General features: G+C 35.8%; 1 protein-coding gene across 2 annotated transcripts in view; it reads left to right on the top strand.

Moving 5' to 3' along the window:
- The window catches only part of WDR70 (WD repeat domain 70), a 282,841-nt gene that overhangs the window by 162,938 nt on the left and 96,201 nt on the right, over positions 1 to 23,702 (top strand). For both annotated transcript variants that reach the window (XM_057708918.1, XM_057708919.1), the window contains exon 10: positions 16,795 to 16,969. In XM_057708918.1, the coding sequence (XP_057564901.1) occupies positions 16,795 to 16,969 (175 nt within the window). The remainder of the gene's footprint in view (positions 1 to 16,794; positions 16,970 to 23,702) is intronic.

The raw sequence follows: 23,702 nt of genomic DNA, 5'->3' as shown, positions 1-23,702 counted from the left end.
GCGCTATACAATAAATCTTTGTTGCTCGTCTGTTTTATGGATAGTGGTTTGTCTCTGTTGATCCCATGCTCCTAATTTATCCTTTCCCACCCCTGAATTCCTATCTGTATTTACATAGCGGGAGCACTCTCTGCCTGCTATCTCTGCCTTATCCCTTCCCACTCCTAACTCTGTAGCATTCTGACTTCTGCCCCATCATTCTCCTAAAATTGCTCATGCAGTCCTCATCTATGCCTGTTATCTGTTAGATGCAACGAAGGCCTTCTAGTCCTTATTTTACTTAACATCTCTTTGAAATGGACATTTTTGATCATACTTTCCTTTTCAACTTTCTCCTTTGTCTTTCCTAACACTGTCCTCTCCTGCTTCTCATATCTTTCTTGTCTCCTTTCTCACTCCTTTCCCTTTTTGCTGCCTATTCCTTAAGTGTTTGTTGCACGGGGTGAGGGGTGGGGTGGGGGGTGGTCTGCCTTCCACTGTTCCCACAGCTGTGCCTCTGTCTGCACTCTAATGACTCCTGATTGTATTCCGTTCACCGGCCCTGCATCACAAGGTTCTCCACCTGATTTCCACATACGTCTGAACCTTAACTTATCTTATATCACCCCTTCCACAACTCTGTCTCGCTGAATGAATGCACCACCTCCCTTCCCCTCCTCAGAGTTATTTTTCTTTTACATCCTCCCTACCTCATTGCCTTAGCCCAGGCCTTGATCATCTCTCACCTGGGCTATACCTGCAGACTTGGCCCCTTCAGGCAGTCTTCTCCACTACAATCCCAGGTGGTTTACTAAATCACAGGTCTGATTATATAACATGTCATTCCTCTGTTTAGTGGCTCCATAGTCTCCTGGAGTGTAAAGCCTATAATCCCAGTACAGCTTATAGGATACCTTTTACAGTCTAGTAATTGACAATGATTGTTGATAATCTCATCTACTTATGCCCCCTGAGCACCTCATCCTCTTGTTAAAGCAAACTACGAGGGTGAGTCAAAAATTTTCCGCACTCCAATTATATTAATACTTCTATTGGCTGCACTGCCTTATAACGCTTTCCATTCAAGGCTACTGTCTCCCCAGTCACTGCTGTACAGGTGTGAACATGTTACATCAGTTCATTTGTAACTGCAGTGCGAACAGGAGGGAGGGGATATGGGGACATATGTATAAATAGAGCTGATTCACTTTGTTGTACAGCAGAAACTGGCACAACAGTGTAAAGCAATTATACTCCACTAAAGAGCTTTAAAAAAGAAAAAGGATGCCCCACTTGTGATTTGCACGAAAGAAGAGCAGCGTACAGTGATTCGTTTTTTGTGGTCTGAGGGTGTGCACGTCCACACACTTCTGCCCACACTGTCGACACTCTGCAAAAACTTTGTTTTGAGGTGTTAAAGCATCCTCCCTATAGTCCTGATCTTGCTCCATTGGACTTTCACCTGTTTGTTCCCCTGAAAGCAATCCTATGAGGACGAAGATTCACTTTTTTTTTTATAAATTTATTTATTTATTTACTTTATTGTCTGTGTTGGGTCTTTTTTGCTGTGCATGGGCTTTCTTTAGTTGTGGTGAGTGGGGGCTACTCTTTGTTGTGGTGCGCGGGCTCCTCATTGCCATGGCTTCTCTTGTTGCGGAGCACGGGCTCTAGGTGTGTGGGTTTCAGTAGTTGCAGCACATGGGCTCAATAGTTGTGGCTCACGGGCTCTAAAGTGCAGACTCAATAGTTGTGGCTCACGGGCTTAGTTGCTCCGCGGCATGTAGGATCTTCCTGGAGCAGGGATCGAACCAGTGTCCCCTGCATTGGTAGGCAGGTTCTTAACCACTGCGCCACCTAGAAAGCCCTGAAGATTCACTTCTGATGAAAAAGTGAAGACAGTGATGCATTCGTGTCTCGCAGCTCAGCCTAAAACATTTTTAAATGAGGGAATACAAAAGCTTGTTGCAGATGGACAAAGTGTATTGGAAAGCAAGGAGATTATGTCAAAAAATGATGTATTTGTCTTTTCTAAAAGTTAATTAAAATAAATTCTATGGCCAGAGTGCAGATAATTTTTGACTCACCCTTGTACTTATTCTTAGAATAAGCTGTGCTTTTGCAAGCCCCCTAATCTTTGCCTCTTCTATACCAATAGCTAGGATTCACCCCGCTCCCCAAACTATGAATTTTACTTGTAGAATCTCAACTCTTCCCAAAACACACACTTTGGAGGAATCCTTTCCAGATTTTTCAAATGAGCCACCTCTTTCCCTTTTCTGGATGCTGCCTCATTACGTGATGACATTTTTTCCCCAGTTTTTCTCCTCCATTAGATCATATGTTCTTGGAGAACAGGCACTTTTGTACTCCCAGGTATCTAGCTTATGGAAAGTATTGCTATATATTTGCTGAATTCTGTCTCTGTGGCTTATTGCTTGTACATTGTTTCCAGTAGCCCAGCTGTGATTTCCATGAAGGGAAGGTCAATCCTTATTTCTTCAGAGCTAGGGATGGTGCTCACGCCTCAACTGAAGTTAAATGGAGCACGTTATGTTGAGGAACATTTCAGGAGAACTCAGGAGTAGAACAGTGCTGAAAGACAGGTCGATGATGGCAATATATATTATAAATATGTATGTACGTATTATATAAATATATATTAATTAGATACATCTGGTGTAGGATTTTTAATGAAAGCCTACTGATATGTATACAGTGATGCTAGGTATTAAGAGACTAAAAGGAGTTGAAATGGGTTTCTATTGGGAAGATTTAATTTGGCATATTAGAAGGTGTATGAAAGTCTTCATATATTCTTTTGAAATACCTGTGAGGCTTTTTTGTCATAAGTCTGAGCAGAACAATTCTCAGCATCTGCTTATGGGTGTTCCCTGAAAACACTGCACTACTTTTCTCATGAGCTTCATGGTAGGTTAAACTAGAAGGGCTTAGAGTGTAAAAAAGAATCAACTGCCTTCACCTATTTAAATATATATCTGAATATGTAGTTTTTCTTTTCTCGCTTCCCTTTTTCTCCTCTTGCTATATTTAATATTACTTATTGAGAAATAGGCATGAATTTCTCAATATATATAATATATATTTATATATCTGTGCTTCCTGTTGGTACACAAACCTTTAAGCAGTTGATATTTGATATCTGTAGGGTTTTAATTTCATGTTGGTGGGAAGCTGTTGAGTACTCCTTCGCCTACGGTGATTCAGCAGGTCACTTGGACTAGAACTCACTCTGTGTAATTCAGGATTCTTTGCTTCTTAATCTGCATACTAGACCCTGAGCTCTCTTATTATTTGATTTAATGAAATAAAAGATTTTAAAAGTGCTTTGTAAAGAGCTTCAGGGTTATTTTGGGTTTATAAGAACAGAACATAATTTTTGGCTAATAGGTATTTTGGTATATATTTTTAATTGAGAATCTTCTAATTTCATTTGATCGACTTCCTCATCTGAGGTTTCTGAAAGTGATTCTCAGAAATGTTTAATTGTTGGTGGTCGTTCTAGGAATTTAATGAGACATTCAGCAGCTGAAACTAAAAGAAGATGGGGCAATTAGATGATTTTTAGTATATTTACAGAGTTGGGTAACCACCACAACAATCTAATTTATAATATGTCCATCACCGAAAAAAGAATCCATGTTTAGTCATTCCCCATTCTTACCCTCAGCCCTGAGCAACCACTGATGAGTCTATATACTTTCTGTCTATATACTTGTCACTTATGGACATTTCACAGAAATAGGATTATACAGTATATGACCTTCTGTGTCTAGTTTCTTTCACTTAGCATAGTGTGTTTTGAGGTTCATCTGTATTACAGTGGGTAGTGGGTTGAGTGGTAACCCACAAAGATATTCTATATCAAATTCCTGGAATCTGTGAATGTTATCTTACTTGGAAAAGGGAACTTCCCAGATGTAATTGTTAAGCATCTTGATATGAAATCATCCTGGATTATCCAGATGGGCCCTAAATCCAGTGACAAGTATCCTTATAAGAGACCAAAAGAAAAAAAAAAGAAGACATACAGAGGGGGAGGCCATGTGAAGATAGAGGCAGAGATTCGAGTAAACCAGTGAAGCCAATCAATTCTGACAGCTCTGACAGCTGGAAGAGGCAAGGAGGCATCTCCAGTAGAGCCTCCAGAGGGAGTAGACTTCTGGCCTCCAGAACTGTGAAAGAATAAATTACTGTTGTTTTAAGCCACCCAGTTTGTAGTTATTGTTATGGCAGCCTCAAGAAAGTCATATGCTGTAGTATGTATCTCTCCTTTTTCTTTTTTATTGCCAAACAAGTCTTTTTCCATTGTATGACAGTTTTACATTTTGTTTATCTATTCATCAGTTGATGGACGTTGTTGCTTGTTTCCAGTGTTTTGGTTATTATAAATAATGCTTCTATGAAGATTCGTGTTAAAGTTGTTGCATGGGATGTATTCAGTTCTCTTGGGTGGATACCTAGGAGTAGAATTGCTGAGTTATGTGGTAAATCTCTGTTTAATATTTTACAAAACTGCCAAACTGTTTTCCAAGTTGGCTGCACCATTTTACATTCCTACCAGTAAAGTATGAGGGCTCCCGTTTCTTTACTTCCTCAGCAACACTTATTATTATGTGTCTTTTGATTATTGGGTATGAAGTGGTATCTCGTGATTTTAATTTTCATTTTCTTAATAATATATGATGTCAGGCTTCTTTTTATGTGCTTATTGGGCATTTTTAAATATTATTTAGTGAAATATGTATTCAAGTCTTTTACCCATTAAAAAGGGGTCGCTTATCTTTTTATTGAATTGTAAAAATTCTTCAAGTATTCTCAATACCAGTCCCTTATCAGATATGTGATTTACAAATATTTTCTCCATGTCTATTACTTGTCTTTAAACTTTCTTCATAGTGTCTTTCGAAGCATGTAGATTTTTAATTTTGATGATGTCCAAGTTTTTTTTTCCTTTTATCATTTGTGCTTTTGGTGTTGTATCTGAGAAATCATGTCCTAATCCAACGTCATGTTTTAAGAGTTTTACATTTATGTCTATGACCCATTTTGAGTTAATTTTCATATAACATGAAGTAAAGGTCCACAGTCATCTTTTTTGCATGCGGAGATCTAGCTGTCTTAGCATCATTTTTTAAGAAGACCATTCTTTTTCCATGAAATCGTTTTGGTATATTTGTTGAAAGTCAATTGGCCGTAAGTGTAAGAGTATAAGTGGTTATTTTATGTAGTATTTATTCCTTACTCTAAGTCTAGATTTCATAAGGCCTAATTTTAATCATTAGAAGTATAAAACATTAACATGAAATGCATTTCTTCTAAATGCAACTATATTTTTATTGCAGTTACTTTGTGTGCATAATGTGATTTATGTGTGTTTATAAAGATTATTGTGGGCTTATATAGAAGTTAAAACATTGTCCCTGTTTCTGTGGGATAATACCTTTAATATTTGGGCATTTTTGAAAAGAAGTTTTTTCTTGTTGGATTCGTTCTGCCAGGAGAGCCAGCAAGTTTCAGACTCTTACATCACTCAAGTTGCCTGTGTAGTCTTTCGAGAAAAATTAAACCAGATCTCTTAAGTGATTTCCATGCAAAATTAATGCTTCCCTTGACTTCTGCCAAATGCTGTGATGCATTTATGTAGCAGATGCCAGAAAGTTTAGAACTTGTATCTGGAAAGAATTCAAAATTTTAGGATAGAAAGCATTTGTGCCTGGGGCAATGTAATGACCCCACCTGTGTATTTTTCTTGTCTTCTGGGTGTTTTCATTTTGTGTCCAGAAAGGCCCAGGCAGATCCTTCTTCTATTTTTAAATCTTTTTTATGAAACACAGTTTTAATTTTACAAGACCAGATCTCACTCCAAGTTTCAAAATATGTGTTCTTCAGCATAAAATGTTTTGACAGATACCTAATGGCCTAGCACTTTAGCATCCATTTTTTCCAGCATAGATTCAGAGAATCAGAGCCATAAAACCATAGTGTAATTAGTCACCATCAGATGCTATGTAAATTTATATTTTATACATCTATATGTGTAGGCTAGCTGCTTTTTCTTTCTGCTATTTTGATAGCTAGCTCAGTCTTTTAATATACCTCTGAAATAAATGGAACATACTTAGTTGTTGGGTTTATTAGCGTTAATATTTTATTTATAGTCTGAGAGGAAGAGCAGAAAGAAACTAGTATTTATTGAGTGCCTACTGTATTCCAAGGACTGTCCTAGACACGTTTACATCCCTAATCTCATTTAATCCTCACAGCCCCTCATTGTTGGTGCTATTATCCCGTTTCAGAGATGAACTTGAAACAAACCAGATAACGATAATGATACTTTATAGTACTTGTGTGGGGCCTTTCGTATCATAGTTCCAAAGTATCATCTGACTTTTGGAGATGTTCAGTTATGAAAAATGAGAAACTATCATAATTTATCCCTGATGTTGCAGAGCTGAGGGTAGAAAGAAAAGGCACACTAGGCATTTCTCAACTTTTTGTGCATATTAGTTATGGAAAACATGCTGAACAGAGACAAGTAAACAATACAGAATACATTCATTTGGGATAAGGTTTTGTAATGCTCAGATACATATGATGGTGGAATAATTGGATATCCATATGTTTGAAAAAAAAAAGAACCTTGGCTTCATATCAGTAAAAACTGAGATAGATCATAGACCTAATTGTAAAACTTAAAACTATAAAATTTCTAGAGGGAAACATAGGAGAATTTCTCTGACCTTGGGTTAGGCAAAGATTTTTTTAGATATGATATAAAAATTTTAATAAATAGGACATTATCAAAATTTAAAGCATGTGCTATTTGAAAGACTTTAAAAAAATGAAAAAGCAAGCCACAGACTTGGAAAATATTTCCCAAACACATATCTGATAAAGAACTTGTATTCGGACTATCTAAAGAACTCTCAAAAAAAAAAAAAAAAGAAGAAAGAAAAGTAGTAGAAAATAAGCAACTAAATATTTAAAGCAGGCAAAATATTTGAAGAGACACTTCACCAAAGAAGAGAAATGGGAGGTAACTAGTACATGGGAAGATCTGCAATATCATTAGTCATTTAGGAAGTGTAGATTAAAATCACGCTACCAATACACCCCTATTAGAATGGCTTGAAAGCTGATACTACCAAGTGCTGGCAAGGATGTTGGAGTAATTACCATTGCTGGTGGGAATACAGTATGTAACAACCACTTTGGAAAACAGTTTAGCAGTTTCTTATAGAGTTAAGCATACACTTCCCATATGACCAGCGATTCCATTTCTAAGTATTTAACCAAGAGAAATCACAATTTATTATTACCAAAAAAAAAAAAAAACCACACCAACCAAACAAACAAACAAAAAACAACCCCACAAAACTGTACTGTATATTTGTAGTAGCTTTATTTATAATCACCTCAAACTGGAAACAACCCGCTCTCCTGAATATGGTGAATGAATAAGCAAAATGTGGTATATCCATATAGTGGAATGTTATTCAGCAACAAAAAGAAAAGGACTACTGTTATATACAACAACAACTTAGATACATTATGCCAAGTGAAAGAAGCCAGGCTCAAAAGGCCACATACAGTATGATTCCTGTTATATAATATTGGAAAAAGCTTAACTATAGGGATACAAAACAGGTCAGTAGTTGCCAACTGTCGAAGTTGGGGATGTGAGGGCTTTTCTATAAAGAGGCAACACAGGGGAAGTTTTTGAAGTGATAGAACTATGCATTTGTCAAAACTCACAGAACTGCACATTTAAAAGGGTGAATTTCATTGTGAGTATGTTATACCCCAATAAACTTTACCTGTCTTTTTATCCATTCATGAGTAAGAGAAGTGTAGACATAGGCACACCAGGGTTGGTTTGGTGGCGCTAACGTCATCAAGGACCAGGGTTTTATTGTTCTAAGGTGCTGCTTGAGTCCAGAATCACATCCAAATTGCTGGCAGAGGAAGGAGTAAACAAGAAGGGGTTGAAGAAGGGTCTGCAACCTTCTTTTAGAGACTTTCCAAGTGTTCTTTAATACCCTTCCATTTACACTGCTTTGGTCAAAGCGTAGTTGCCATATTTCATCACATGTATCTGCAAGAGGCTGGGAAATACAGACTTTTGAGAAGGAAAGAGAATGGATGTTGGAGTATGCTGCTAGCAGTATCTGTCACACTGCTGATGGCTTCTAGCTGTCACAGTGTCTTGTAACACTGGAGTTATGTCTCCTGGATCTTCCACTAGGTTGCTTTATATCCTGAAGTTGCAGAGTGCCTTTCTGTTGTTCCTGTAAAGTGTTCCCAAGCTCTTATTTGAGCTTACATTTTGCTAGTTAGTAGTTCCTATAATTTAGTGAATGCAGTCTTAGGTTAGGCACTGGGTTTGACAGCTCTGAAAACTAGGGTTTGGTAGTGTTAAACAGTTAAGTTCCCAAGCAAAGCTTAGGGGAAAGACATGCGAAAGTTATTTTTTAAAAATAAAAAAAAAAAACCTTCATTTGGAATAAATCAAATATTTGACAACAAATGCTGGTTACTTGAAACCTATACATTTAAAAGTCAATTACATTTCATTGTATGTTGGTTATACCTCAAGATTGATTTCTAAAATGCTTAGATAGGCAGTGAATTTCTTTCATTCATTAAAAACAATAATTGAGGACCTAGTATGTGTTGTTTTCCTGTTGTGTTCAAGAGATTTGGTAGAACCTAGGCATACAAAGATTTAAAAAAATAAAATACAAACCAGACAGAGCCCTTGCTCTAAGGTAGCTCTTCTTGTAGAAGAAACAGATGTCAATATATGTAATTACAACTTATGTGATTGGTGTTACAATGTGGAAGATAGAGGTAATGTAGGAATCTGAGTAGAATGAGTTTCCGTCTTTTTCAAAACTTTTTTAGGCTGTTCCAAGCTGTTTGCATTTCCATGTAAGTTTTAGAGTCAGCCTAATCAATTTCTAGCCCCCAAGGAGACTCTGCTGGAATTTTGATTGACATTGCATTGAATTTAAAGATTAATTTGGGCAGAATTGAAGTGTTAGCAGTATTGACTCGGTGAGTACAGTGTATCTTCTCATTTGTGATCTTCTTTCATTTCTCTCAGAAATGTTTTATAGCTTTTAGTGTGCAGATACTACACATATCTTGACAGATTCTATATTTATTCCTGCTGTAATACATGGTATTATTTTTATAATTTCAACATAAATAAAGTTGACTTATAATTTACCTTGTATCCTGTGACATGCTAAACTCACTTATTAGTTCTAGTAGCATTTTTGTAGATCCTTGGGATTATCTGTATAGATGATCATGTGATCTCTTAATAAAGACAGTTTTTTTCTTCTTTCTAGTCTGTAAGCCTTTAATTTCTTTTCTTTGCCTTAATTGCACTGGCGGGTAACTGCAGTGTAAAGAAATGGTGAGGGTTTGGGATCATTGCCTTGTTCTCAAGTATAAGAGGAAAGCATTCAGCCTTTCCCCATTAAGTATATTACCTGTAAGTTTCTCATAGATGTCCTCTATCAGGTTGAGGAAGTTCCATCCTATTCCTAGATTGCTGAGAGTTTTTTTTTTTTTTTTTAATCATGAATGGATATTGAATTTTTTTTTCAAATGTGTCTTTTGCATCGAGATGATGAGATATCTTTTTTAGTCTGTTGATATGGTGCATTATATTGTTTACTTTTCAGTCCTTTCAATCCTCCTTTGCTTTCCTGGTTTAAATAACACTTAATAATTATGTCATTGTATCATTTTCATATACTGCTGGTTTTATACACTGATATTTTGTTAGGGATTTTTGTGTTTCTTTCATTGGGGATATGGATCCATAGTTTTGTTTTCTTGTAGTGACTTTGGTTTTGGCATCAGGGTAATGCTGGCCATATAGAATGAGTTGAGAAGTGTTCCCTCTTCTGTTTTCTGCAAGGGTTTGTATAGAGTTAGTTTCCTCCCTCCCTCCTTTCCTGCCTTCCTTCCTTCCTTTTTTTTTTTTTGGCCTGTTATTAGATGTTTTTATTTTTATTTTTTTCTTCCAGTTTTGAGATGTAATTGACATGAAACACTGTATAAGTCTAAGGTGTACAGCATAATAATTTGACTTACAGATATGAAGTGATTATCACAAGTTTAGTGAACATCCATTATCTCATATAGATACAAAATTAAAGAAATAGAAAACACTTTCTTCCTTATAATGAGAACTCTTAGGATTTGCTGTCTTAACCACAGTGTTGCTGATGGGACTGTAAAGTGATACAGCCACTATGGAAAACAGTATGGGGATTCCTTAAAAAACTAAAAATAGAACCACCATATGACCCAGCAATCCCACTATTGGGCATATACCCAGGGAAAACCATAATTCAAAAGGATACGTGCACCCCAATGTTCATTGCAGCACTATTTACAATAGCCAGGACATGGAAGTGACCTAAATGTCCATCAACAGATGAATAGATAAAGAAGATGTGACACATATATACAATGGAATTTTACTCAGCCATGAAAAGGAATGAAATTGAGTTTTTGTAGTGAGGTGGATAGACCTAGAGCCTGTCATACAGAGTGACGTGAGTCAGAAAAAGAAAAACAAATACCATATGCTAACACATATATATGGAGTCTAAAAAAATGGTACTGATGAACTCAGTGGCAGGAGAAGAATAAAGATGCAGATGTAGAGAACAGACTTGAGGACATGGGGAGGAGAAGCTGGGACAAAGTGAAAGAGTAGTATTGACACATATACACTACCAAATGTAAAATAGATAGCTGGTGGGAAGCAACTGCATAACACAGGGAGATCAACTTGGTGATTGGTGATGACCTAGAGGGGTGGGATGGGGAGGCTGGGAGGGAGGCTCAAGAGGGAGGGGATATGGGGATATATGTATAAATACAGCTGATTCACTTTGTTGTATAGCGGAAACTGGCACAACAGTGTAAAGCTATTATACTCCAATAAAGATGAAAAGAAAAAAAAAACAACCAGTGTTAATTGTATTTATCATGTTGTACATTGCATTCCTAGTACTTATTTATCTTATAACTGGAAGTTTGTACCTTTTGACGGCCTTCATCCAGTCTCTCCACTCCTGCCGCCACCTCTGGTAACCACAGGTCTGATCTTATTCTGTGAGGTTATTATTTTTTTTTTTGAGTTTCTGCGTAATTTTTATTATCTTAGATACTGTGTAGTTTATAAAGTTTGCTATCCAAACTAAACATGTTCTTTTTTTATTATTAAGCTCTTTATTGGAATATATTTGCTTTATACTCTTGTACCAGCTTTTGTGGTACACCAAAGTGAATCAGCTGTATTTATACATATATCCCCATATCCCCTCCCTCCCATGACTCCCTCCCACCCTTCCTGTCCTGGCCCTCTAAGGCATCACCCATCATCGAGTTGATCTCCCTTTGTTATACAGCAGCTTCCCACCAGCTGTCTCTTTTACAGTTGATAGTGTATATATGTCAGTGCTACTCTCTCACTTTGTCTCAGCTTCCCCTTCACCCCCAGCCCCGTGTCCTCCAGTCCATTCTCTGCATCTGCATCCTTATTGTTGCCCTGTCACTGGGGTTATCAGTACCATTTTTTTTTTTTTTTTTTTTAGATTCTGTATATATGAGTTAGTGTGCGGTATTTGTTTTTCTCTTTCTGGCTTACTTCACTCTGTATGACAGACTCTAGTTCTATCCACCTCATTACATATAGCTCCATTTCATTCCTTTTTATGGCTGAGTAATATTCCATTGTGTATATGTGCCACATCTTCTTCTGTTGATAGGCATTTAGGTTTCTTCCATGTCCTGGCTATTGTAAATAGTGCTGCAATGAACATTATGGTACATGTTTCTTTTTGGATTATGGTTTTCTATGAGGTTATTTTTGCTTTTTTTTTTTTTTTTTTGCATTTTTTTATTTTTTGGCACACGGGCTTAGTTGCTCTGTGGCATGTGGGATCTTCCTGGAGCTGGGATTGAACCCGTGACCTCTGCATTGTCAGGTGGATTCTTAACCACTGCGCCACCTAGGAAGCCCCTATGAGGTTATTTTTGAAGTATAATTTGCTACACTATGTTAGTTCCTGTTACACAACATAGTGATTTAATATCACTATACATTTCAAAATGATCACTGTGTTAGTCTAGTTACCATCTGTCGTCATACAAAGATATTACATAATTATTGACTGTTTTCTCCAGACTGTACATTTCACACTTGTGACTCATTTATTTTGCAGTTGGAAGTTTGTATCTTAAAAATTTTTTTAATTTATTTTATCGAAGTATAGTTGATTTACAATGTTTTAATTTTTGCTATACAGCAAAGTGATTCAGTTATACATATACATATATATGTTCTTTTTCATATTCTTTTCCATTATGGTTTATCACAGGATATTGACTATAATTCCCTGTGCTAAACAGTAGGACCTTGTTGTTTATCCATCCTCTGTATAATAGTTTGCATCTGCTAATCCCAAACTCCCAATCCATCATCCCAGTGACAACCACAAGTCTGTTGTCTGTGTCTGTAAGTGTGTTTCTGTTTTGTAGGTAAGTTCATTTATGTCATATTTTAGATTCCACATGTAAGTGATAGTGTATGGTATTTGTCTTTCTCTTTCTGATTTAGGAAGTTTGTATCTCTTAATCTCCTTCATCTGTTTCTCTCTTACTCCCACCTCCTCCCCTCTGGCAGTCACCTGTTTGTTCTCTGTATCTATGACTCTGTTTCTGTTTTGTTATGTTTGTTAGCTTTGTTTATTTGTTTTGTTTTTTAAGTAGCATTTCACGTAAATGAAATCATACTGTGTTTGTCTTTCTCTGTCTAACTTATTTCACTTAGCATAGTACCCTCTAGGTCCGTTCATATTGTCACAAATGGCAAGATTTCATTCTTTTTTATGGCTGAGTAATGTTCCAATGTGTGTGTGTGTGTGTGTGTGTGTGTGTGTGTGTGTACGTACACATCATATCTTCTTTATCCATTCATCCATTGATGGGCATTTGGGTTGCTTCCATATCTTGGCAATTGTAAATAATGCTGCAGTGAACATATGGGTGCATATATCTTTTTAAATTAGTGTTTTCTCTTTCTTCGGATAAATACCCAGGAGTAGAATTGCCGGATTATATGGTAGTTCTGATTTTACTTTTTTAAGGAATCTCCATACTGTTTTCCATAGTGACTGTACCAATTTATATTCCCACTGACAGTGCACAAGAGTTCCTTTTTTCCTCACATCCTTGCCAAAACTTGTTATTTGTTGTCCTTTTGATAATAGTCATTCTGACAGGTGTGAGATATCTCATTGTAGCTTTGATTTACATTTCCCTGATGTTCAGCATCTTTGCCTGTTGGCCATCTATATGTTTTCTTTGGAAAAATGTCTATTCAGATCCTTTGCCCATTTTTTAATTAGGTTCTTTGTTTTTTCAGTGTTGAGTTGTATGACTTTTTTGTATATTTTGGATATTAGCCTCTTATCAGATACATCTTTGCAAATCTCTTTTCCCATTCAGTAGGTGAACTTTTCTTTCTTAAGATATTATTTCTTTCTTAAATGTTTGGTAGAATTCAACAGTGAAATCATCCTTAGTGGGAAGATTTTAAACTATGTACTTAGTTTAAAATCATATAGGAATATTCTAGTTATTTATTTCTTATTGCGTGAGCTTTGGTATTTTGTCTTCTAAGGAAATTTGTCTATTTGGTCTAAATTATCAAATTTATTTCTATGAATTTGTTCATAAAATTTCCTTATTATTCTTTCAATGTTGTTAAGCTCTGTAGTGGTATCTTCTCTTTCATTCAAGATATTCATATTTGATGTCTCCAGTTTCTGTTTTTTAATTTTTCCAGCTAGAAATTAATTAATTTTAATTGATCTTCTTAAATAACCAACTTTTGATTTCTCTACTGGTTTTCTGTTTTGTATTTTATTCATTTGTATTCTCATTTCTTTCTTTCTGCTAGCTTTGGATTTAATATTCTCTCCTTTTTCTAGTTTGAATTTTAGGTCATTGATTTAAGGCCTTTCTTTTTTTCTAACCTATATAGCTAATGCTAGATTTTTCCTCTGTGCTCAACCTTAGTTGAATACCATGAATTTTGATATATTGTATTTTCATGTTTTTTGAGTGTTGTCTAATATCCCTTGTGATTTTTCTCTTTGACTCATGGATTATTTAGATTTGTGTTTACTAATTTCTAAATGTTTTGGAAACGATATATTTCCAGATACATTTCTGTTATTGATAATTTATTTACTTTTATTTTTTGGACAGTGTAGATACTTTGTACGATTCTATCATTTTAGTGGTGGTTTGGTTTTGGTTTTTTGGGGGTTTTTTTTGGCTGCATTGGGTCTTCGTTTCTGTGCATGGTGTTTCTGTAGTTGCAGCAAATGGGGGCTACTCTTCATTGTGGTGCACATGCTTCTCATTGCCGTGGCTTCCCTTGTTGCGGAGCATGGGCTCTAGGCTCGCGGGCTTCAGTAGTTGTGGCACACAGGTTTAGTTGCTCTGTGGCATGTGGGATCTTCCCGGACCAGGGATCGAACCCATGTCCCCTGCACTGGCAGACGGATTCTTTACTGCTGTGCCACTAGGGAATGTTTAGATTTGTTTTAGTATGTTTAGATTTGTTTTAATGGTCCAGAATGTGGTTTATCTTGGTGATTGTTCAGTGTATAAAAGAATGCACATCTAGCTGTTGTTGGGTGAAGTGTTATATAAATGTTAATTAGCTCAACTTGTTTGGTAGAGTTTTTGAGGTCTTCCGTAGCCTTACTGATTTTGGGGGGGGGCGTGGGGGAAGGTCTACTTGATCTATTAGTTGTTGAGAGAGGAGTGTTGAAGTGTACAGCTGTTAAGTATGGATTTGGTATTTCTTCTTTTATTTCTATTGTTTGCTTTCACATTTTGAAGTTCTGTTATAAGGAACATATGCATTTACAATTGTTATGTCTTCTTGAGCATTTGACTATTGTTATGAAATTTTCCTCTCTGTCTCTAGTTTTTTTTTTTTTTAAGCTCTTTATTGGAATATAATTGCTTTACACTGTTGTGCCAGTTTTGCTATACAACAAAGTGAATCAGCTGTATTTATACATATATCCCCATATCCCTGTCTCTAGTTTTATTTCTTGTTTTGAAGTCCACTTTGACATTAATATAATTACTGTAGCTTTCTTTTGATTACATTGTGGCACATCTTTTTTCCCATCCTTTTATTATTGGATGGTTAAGTCTTTATATTTAAAGGTTTTTTTGTGTTTTTTAATACAGAATCTGCTGAATTTTGCTTTCATCTAATCCAATCTAACAGTCTTTTCCTTTTAATTAGAGTTTTTAGTCCCATTTCCAACTAATGTAGTTATTGATGAGGTTGGATTTAAACCTACCATATTGGTATTTGTTTTACATTTATCTCATTTTTCTTTTAGATTATATTTTCCTGTTTTTGATGGGATTAATTTTTGGTTTCTATTTTTCCCATTATTGTTCATTATAAAAAATGTGTTAGCGATTGCTTCAGTTGGTAATATACATCTTTAATATAGCAAAGTCTCTATTCAAATAATATTTTACCATTTCAAATATACTATAAAACTGTTTACTTTCATTCCTCCCTCCCAATCTTTGTGCTATTTTTGTCATACCTTTTATTTGAACATATGTTACAAACCTCACAATATGTTATTATTTTTGCTTTATCGCCATTTATCTTTTAAAGAGATCTAAACATTTTAAATGCTTTGCATTTAATGTCTCTTACATTTACCCTCATTTTTACCATATGTAGCGCTCTTCATTTCTTAGTGTAGATTCATATTTCCATTTGTGTCATATTTGTTCTTTCTGAAGAATTTCCTTTAACATTTCTTGCAGTACGTATCAGATGGAAATGAATTACCTAAGCTCTTGTTCATTTGAAAAAGTCTTGATTTCACCTTATTTTGAAATATATTTTCTCTGGCTATGGAATATTAGATTGACTTTTTTTTTCTTTCCTTTCAGCATTTTAGAGATGTTGTTCTGTAGTGGTTTAGCTTGGATAATTTCTGTCAAGAAGTTGCTGGTCTTTGGTTTTGTATATGTTTTGGGTTTTTTTCCTCATATATATTTTGTTCTAGCCTCCCTCAGTGGTAATCTTCCCTTGCCTGGGACTGTGAGCACAGGGGCATTCATTCTGTCCCTGCCCCTGCTATAGACTGTTATTACTTGTTACTTGGTGGAAACTTGAAACAGGCAGCCTTCCCCAAAGACATGAGATGTCTGCCTGGGTCCTAGAGCAGGACATCATTCTTTTTTAGTGACCAGTTTTTTTCAGTGTGTTTTCTGGTGTGTGTTATGTAATGATACATTTAACACATGTAATTTAGAAATTAATGTGTGTATGTAGGGGGTATATTATGTTGAACAGTTTTACTGATCAGAGTGTGTAGTCAGAATTGTTTGGAAGCTGCTGCTTTAGAGGGTTAGAACTAAGAACTCTGACAGATTTGAAGTAGAATTTGCCACTTGCTATTTGATTTCATGACAGCACAATTTGGATGGTTGAGTTTATTTCAGTGGGTAACCTCATTTATATGTGGAGAATGTTTTATGATGCACATTTTATTTAAAATATTTAAGTACATTAAAATTAAATATTAAAAATAAATCAAGAAACATTAATTACATTTATATGCTTAAAAGGTAAAGCAGTCTTTGTGAACTCTTGTATTTTAAAATCATTTCTTTTTTATAAATGAAAATCTCATTTTTTTTTAGGACTGTGAGGACATGGGAAGTTGAAAACCCAAAGAAGCAAAAAAGTGTGTTTAAACCACGGACGATGCAGGGTAAAAAAGTAATTCCCACCACGTGCACATATAGCAGAGATGGAAACCTCATAGCAGCTGCCTGCCAGAATGGAAGCATACAGATCTGGGACCGAAATATGACTGTAAGTAAAGGACATTTAAGTCCTCTGTTTTTAGAAGAAAACCACCTTATAAAGACAAACATCATGTTAAAATATTATGAAGGTCAATTTCCTGAGTTTAGCCCTAATTTAAACTTCAGTGTTAGTTGATAAAACATTGGGACTTTTGCAGTAAACAGCATTTTAGCAAACATTCCAGCTCAGTATTTTCCAATGCGTATTAGGTTTTGTTTTTAAAATTAACTAAGTCTTTTGGTATAAAATTTAAAAAGCATAGTGCAGTTTATTATGTGACCTCTCAATATACTTGATTTTGAAAGTGAAGGATTTGACAGTAATATAAAACAAGACTTAGCAGAGAGCTAGAAAATACCATTTAAAAGATTTGAGAAAACCATGAAATAACCAGGACGACCCATCGGTTGTTATGCAATTACTTCCGTAGTAATTTAAATAATATTTTGTTTTAACATTCCTTGACATTCCGTTTGAATAGGTTTCAGATTTTTTTTTCTTTTTAGTTTTAGGTCATTATTAAAATAAATAAATTTTGGAATTGGAAGGGATCATAGAATTCTATAACTGCAGAAATAATGAATAAATAATGAATAGCCTTTGGCTAATTCTGTGAATTACCAGTAGGCTTTGAAAAGGGCTTTGTTGTATGTATAGATGGTAAAATAAGAATTTTTAAATGGAATGATTCTAGATTACCAGTGTTGAAATGAAAATCTACACTAATGTTATAATACAAATTGGTTATCTTAATAAAAAGTGCTGGTCAAGTTATTAATGCAATAAATATTTATTAAGTCTGTACTATATGCAGGCAATATTCTGGGCACCGGAAATACTGTAGATTATCCAAAATTCCTGCCTTCACAGAGCTTACATTCTCATGCTTTCTAACAATTATAAAAATAATATTCTTTCAAATAAAATTGCCCATCAGACACTTAAATTTTGAAAAGGGGCCCCAGGAAACAGTTGTCTTTTCAGGCAGATGAGTTCAAGTAGTTTTCTTGGAATAAGGTAAAAAGTAATGATAGGGAAAAAGGAATCTATGTTGATAATGCTGGAAATATCTTTGGCATTTTCTGTTTGTCAGATCTTTTTATTTCTGTTTTCATCTCCACTATAAACCCCATAAAGCTTCATAACAGCTCAGAGATTTTAAAAATCCTTTGAATTGTAAACTGAGTTTTAACCAAGCAATAAATTTTTTAGTAACTGGCTTTCATCGTCTCTGGGTGCTGTTGATTTAAACATGAAATTTTCTTCTCTAGCTTTAGTAGTGTTGTGTTTGGTGTATACATGTATATGTGTGTGTATGTGTGTGTATATATATACACACACACACATATATGTGCCTTTTCTTAGGAACTATATATTTTGATAAAGTTGAGTATAGTTTTTAAAGATTGGCCTTGCATATCTCTTGAAATAATTAGTATATCTTTTGTTTCCCATGTTGTGGAAAACAGAGCTATTTGAATGCCAGTTCCCCCGCCCCCCCCCCCCAAAATCTTTTAAGCCATTCTTCTAATCACAGTCTTTGATTCTGTTGAGTTAGAATTTAATAACACATGAATGTAGCGCTTATTATACCACATCTTATTCATTATATTTCATTCATATTTTTAAATTTGTGTGTGTGTGTGTCACCAAGAAAAATCAAATTGAGAGGAAAAATCTTGCTATCAGGAAACACAGTTTGATTTAAAAATAGATTTAAAAAATGTCTTAACTTACTTCAGCAATAATAAATCATCTACAAGGAAACACTAAAGCGGAGTTAAGAGAGCCTAATAACAGTAGTTGTTTCTACACAGTAGCCAAAGAATTACATGGGAAATAATGGTTAATACAATTGTTTTGTGACGATTAAGTAAAGCTATCATTGCCATAAATTGCTGTATTTAATCATAGAATTCTCATTAGACCAGCTTGCACTTCAGCAAATTAAATGAAATGTATTTCTTTTCTTAGAAGTGAAGTGTCTATCACTGATAAATTCCTGTGTTCTGAAGACCTATCTTTATTCTGGAGTTTTGCTGGCTAGCATCATAGTCACTAGCCACATTTGACTATTTCAATTTAAAATAATTAAAATACAATTAAAATTTCAGTTCCTCAGTCATACTAGCTACTTATTGGACAGCGCAGATAGAGAACATTCTCATCGTTGCAGAAAGTTCTGTTGAACATTGTTGCTTGAGAGGAGTTTTTGTTTGCCCAACATCCCTCTCAGTCATATGATGCTGGGCTGGCTTTAAATCTGAGAGGAAGGCCGCTTTAGAGGAGCTTCTGCAGGTCTGCACTGCCCCCTTGCTCCCTCACTCCCCATTCACCAACAGGTATCTGAACAACAGCAAGGAGGCCAGTGCTTGGTTGGAGTAAAGTGAGGGAGGTGCAGGATATGGGGAGATTACTTTGGAGAGGTAACAGCATGCCCTCTGACTCAGGGCCTTTGCATATGCTGAACCCTTCAGCCTCCAACATTCTTCTCTTAGGTGTTCACATGACTTTCCCTGCCCCCCTCACCCCTTTCGTTACTTTGCCCAAATGTTCTCTTCTCAGCAAGGCCTTCCCCGACACCACACTATATACAATTGCAACCTTCACCCTAGCGGTGGCACTCTCTATCCCTCTTATTGTCTTCCATAGTGCCGATCATCATCTGACATACTGTACTATTATTTTACTTGTTTATTGACATTGTCAGTTTATTTCTTAGATGTCATTAAAAAATAGTAGCATCAAGAACTATCCTTGCTGTGGAAGATGCCTTAGAGGACTGGGGCGGGGAGGGTGGGGGGGACTCAAGGTGGGGGGAGTCAAGGAAGGGAGGGAATACGGGGATATGTGTATAAAAACAGATGATTGAACCTGGTGTACCCCCAAAAAAATAATTAAAAAAAACTAAAGAAGAACTATCCTTGTATGAAAACATAATGAGATAGAGATATGAGAGAGGGGAAAGGAGGGAGATAATGAGGTAATTTTTGATGTATCCTTAACAATGTAGAAACACACAGTCTCTGTTAACATAGATGGGTTTTTAAAAGCCCTTTCATGTCTCTCTCAAGTAATGTCTAGCTTTTAAAATATTCTAGCTTGTATAGTCTTATGAATACCCAATGACGAGTTCTGTTCATAAAAAAAACACCTACCGAATTCTTTGGACATATTTTGCTGAAAGCAATGTTAGTGCTCTTTAATATCTGTCAAGAATCTACAATATGCTAGATTCTTTACTAAAATAACATGCTGTACTCCCTTGTATTGCAATCACTATTTGTAGACTAAGATTTTGGCAGGAAAATGAGGACCCATCATATTCATGGACTTTTGCTTTGCGTAGACAGAGGTGATGGGAGGGAATAATATTTGGAGTTTGATTTGGCAGTATGGTACTACCAGCAACTTGACCCACTCTCCACCTGACTGCCTCCTACTGCTCCTTTGGCCTGCAACAAAGATTGCAGATTCTGGGGCTGTCCCTTTTAGGAACATGACCACACACTACAACCCCTTACCAGGAAAGCGTCAAGCCTGTGAGACACTGCAGAGACTTTTCTCCAGCTCAGTGGTTGATCAGTGCCCACATTCTCCCAACCATGCTAGAGAATGGTTGATATGGTTCAGGGAAAGCTGGGGCAAGGACTAGTGATCACACCGGGAGATAAGCTTCTGTTCAAATAAGCCCCTGGTGAGTAAGAAACAGGTATGAAGGAGAAAGAATACAGGAAATAAAGTCACCAGTAGTAGCATCCACTGTTCCACAAATCTTTAAGTGTCTCCAATCACCTTCAGATAACCCACGTTAATTTATGATTTATGGCCTTCTATACCTTTCCCTTTATTAATATATTAGACACAGACACAGAGTAAAACATTTTGTTTTTATAATAGAGAATTTACAATTTGCTTTTTTTATTTGAGAGTATAACATGGACAACCTTGTAATAATAGATATAGCTCTAAATGGATTTTTTCAAAACTTCTTTATTTAAATGGAATCATAATTTTACAAATATGAACTATATACTCTTCAAAAATTATTATTATTACTATTATTTTATTAATTGTCTCTCTACTCTCATTAGCCTATCTCTACCCCATGATGCTTGTAAATTACCTGGTATGTATCCTTCTATACTTTTCTCCATAGCTCTATATCTGTCCATCTATCTAGCTATCTGTCTAGATCAGGAACCTCTTACCTGGTATTTTTGAGTACCTACCATCTCACTGAGAATGAGACATGACAGAAAGGTGTCTTTTCCTTTCTTTTTGCAAAGATTAATCACTTAATAATTCACTGCTTTTACCTAATATTAGTTGTTCAAGTTAAAGCAGTGAAATATTGACTACTGTTGGGAGAGAAGTATATTATAGAGGAAAAAGTGGCATTTTTTAAACAATTAAAAAAAATCAAATGATTTAGAAACTGATTCTGATATCTTCCTTTGAGGAAAAAAGTATGGTGTCTCTGTAAAAAAGTATGGTGTCTCTGTAAAAAACGTAAAGAGTCATGTTAAAAATTCAAATATAGATTTTTGTCTTTTCATTAGGCCTAATACTTGGAGTTTAGAAAATGTATATGAATAGCTAAAAATCTACCATGTAGTTCAATAGCACATTTTGTAAATGACACCTGAGACATACAGTTACACTGTACATTACTTGGGACTTTCTGTCCATTGGTCCTGAGTTTCCTAAGCTCTCTACACCCTCGTTTTCCTTGCTCATGAAATGAGGGCATGATCCCCACCTTGTCTGGTTATTTTGAGGGTTATATTAAATAATGTATTGAAAGCACCCAGAATAGGACTTGCACATGGCAGGTTTTAATACCTGTTGGTTTTCTTCCTCCTTTCTTTTTTAGCTCCTGGGAGATTTATAGTTTTTGTAGAATGGTGAACATAGACCTCAGGTTAAACATGGCTGTGTAAGTGTCATGAATTTGAGTGTAACAGGTGCTTTGGTGACAAAGTATGGTTTAGGAAGAAAAGAATGTTGATCCCTGCTAGAGCCAGTCATTCAGTGTATAGAAATACAACCATCATCAGGAAATAAGAACTTTATGTATCCATTGGTTAGTGTGCTTCAGTAGATATGAATTATAATTCCTTTTATTTTTTTCTTAAGCTCTTTATTGGAATATAATTGCTTTACACTGTTGTGCCAGTTTTTGCTGTACAACAAAGTGAATCAGCTGTATTTATACATATATCCCCATATTCCCTCCTTCCCACAACTATAATTCCTTTTAAAATAAATATTCAAGAGAAAACATATGACATACAACTTATTCTATAGCATTTTTAACATGTATATTTTTCAAAATTCAATTTTCAGAAAAAAAGTCATTGATTCAAAACACAAATAAACCATCAAATCTGTGTGAAATTACTTGTAGTCCCTGAAGTTCTAACTTCTCAATTATGTTAATGAAAGCTTTAAAGTTTTACTTATAATGCTTTTGTAAAATGTCACATATTTTTGGAAGCAACATTTATAAAAATGAGAATATACTGGCTTTGAAAAAACTACGTTAAAAGTTTTTCTTTTAAATGTAGATAATTGTTATCCTTGTTTTTTGAGGGCAGGAAAAATAATTGAATTTAAGACTTCCAGTTAAATATGGTAAGTTAAACACATTCATTCAGTTTTGTTCCCTCCTGAAACCCCACTAAAATGACAGAAAAGGCATTTTAAAAAGCATAAACCCTTACAGACAAAGAGAATTAGAAAGGAAGTGACAGCAGAAAAGAGAAGTCAAGGCACTTTTGGAAGCTAAACACCAGGTGCGTGAATAGTAACTGACTTGGCCAACTAGAGAAAGCTGAAACCTTGGCTGTGCTGGGGAAAGCCTATAAAAGATGAACTGGCTTATCCTGCAGTTCCCTCCCTACCCTGTGTGACCAGATTACTGCTCTTCTCTCACCTCCCCCTCACCGCCACCCAAGACTAAAGAATTACTTTTAGGGTAGATCTGTCAGAGAGACTTTGTACTCCAAGCAAAGCTGAGATAAGTGGAAATCTTCATATAGAGCTGCGTTTCATCTCCTCCTCCTCTGTTATTATTGTTGTTGTTGTTATAGCATTTACTGAGTACTTACTGTGAGTCAGGCAGTATTTTAAGTACTTTACATGTAATATTTTATTTAATCCTTACAACAGTCCTGTAATAGAAGTAGTATTACTACGTTATTTTACAGGCGAGGAAACCAAGACAAACAGAAGTTGCATTGCCTACCCAAAATTACGGTTAGTAAGTGGCAGAAGTGGGATCCAGCTCAAGGCGGTCTGGCACGAGTGCTTATACCAGGGGTCAGCAAACTATGGCCCGTGTGCCAGATCTAGCCCACCACCTGTTTTTGTATGACCTGCAAGCGAAGAATGGTTTTTACATTTTTAAATGATTGTATTGCTTTCCTGTGGTTGCCAAAAACTTAGTGGCTTAAAACAACACAGACTTCTTATCTTATACGTATGCAGGTTAGACGTCTCATTGCACTAAAAATCCAGGTGTTGGCAGGACTGTATTCTCTTTTGGAGGCCTCAGGGGAGAATCCATCTCCTTGCCCTTTCCAGCTTCTAGAAGCTGCACACGTTCCTTGGCTCTTAGCCCCCTCGTCCGTCTTTAAGGCCAGCCGTCGTGAGTTGAGTCCTCTGCACGTCAGAAAAACCAGGAACTTCTCTTCCGCCTACCTCTTCCACTTTTAAAGACCCTTGTGCTTACCTT

Source organism: Hippopotamus amphibius, chromosome 15, assembly GCF_030028045.1.
Source record: "Hippopotamus amphibius kiboko isolate mHipAmp2 chromosome 15, mHipAmp2.hap2, whole genome shotgun sequence".
Classification (NCBI taxonomy): Eukaryota; Metazoa; Chordata; class Mammalia; order Artiodactyla; family Hippopotamidae; genus Hippopotamus; species Hippopotamus amphibius.
The sequence above is the reverse complement of the archived record's forward strand: the minus strand, read 5'-3'. Positions and strand labels throughout refer to the sequence as shown.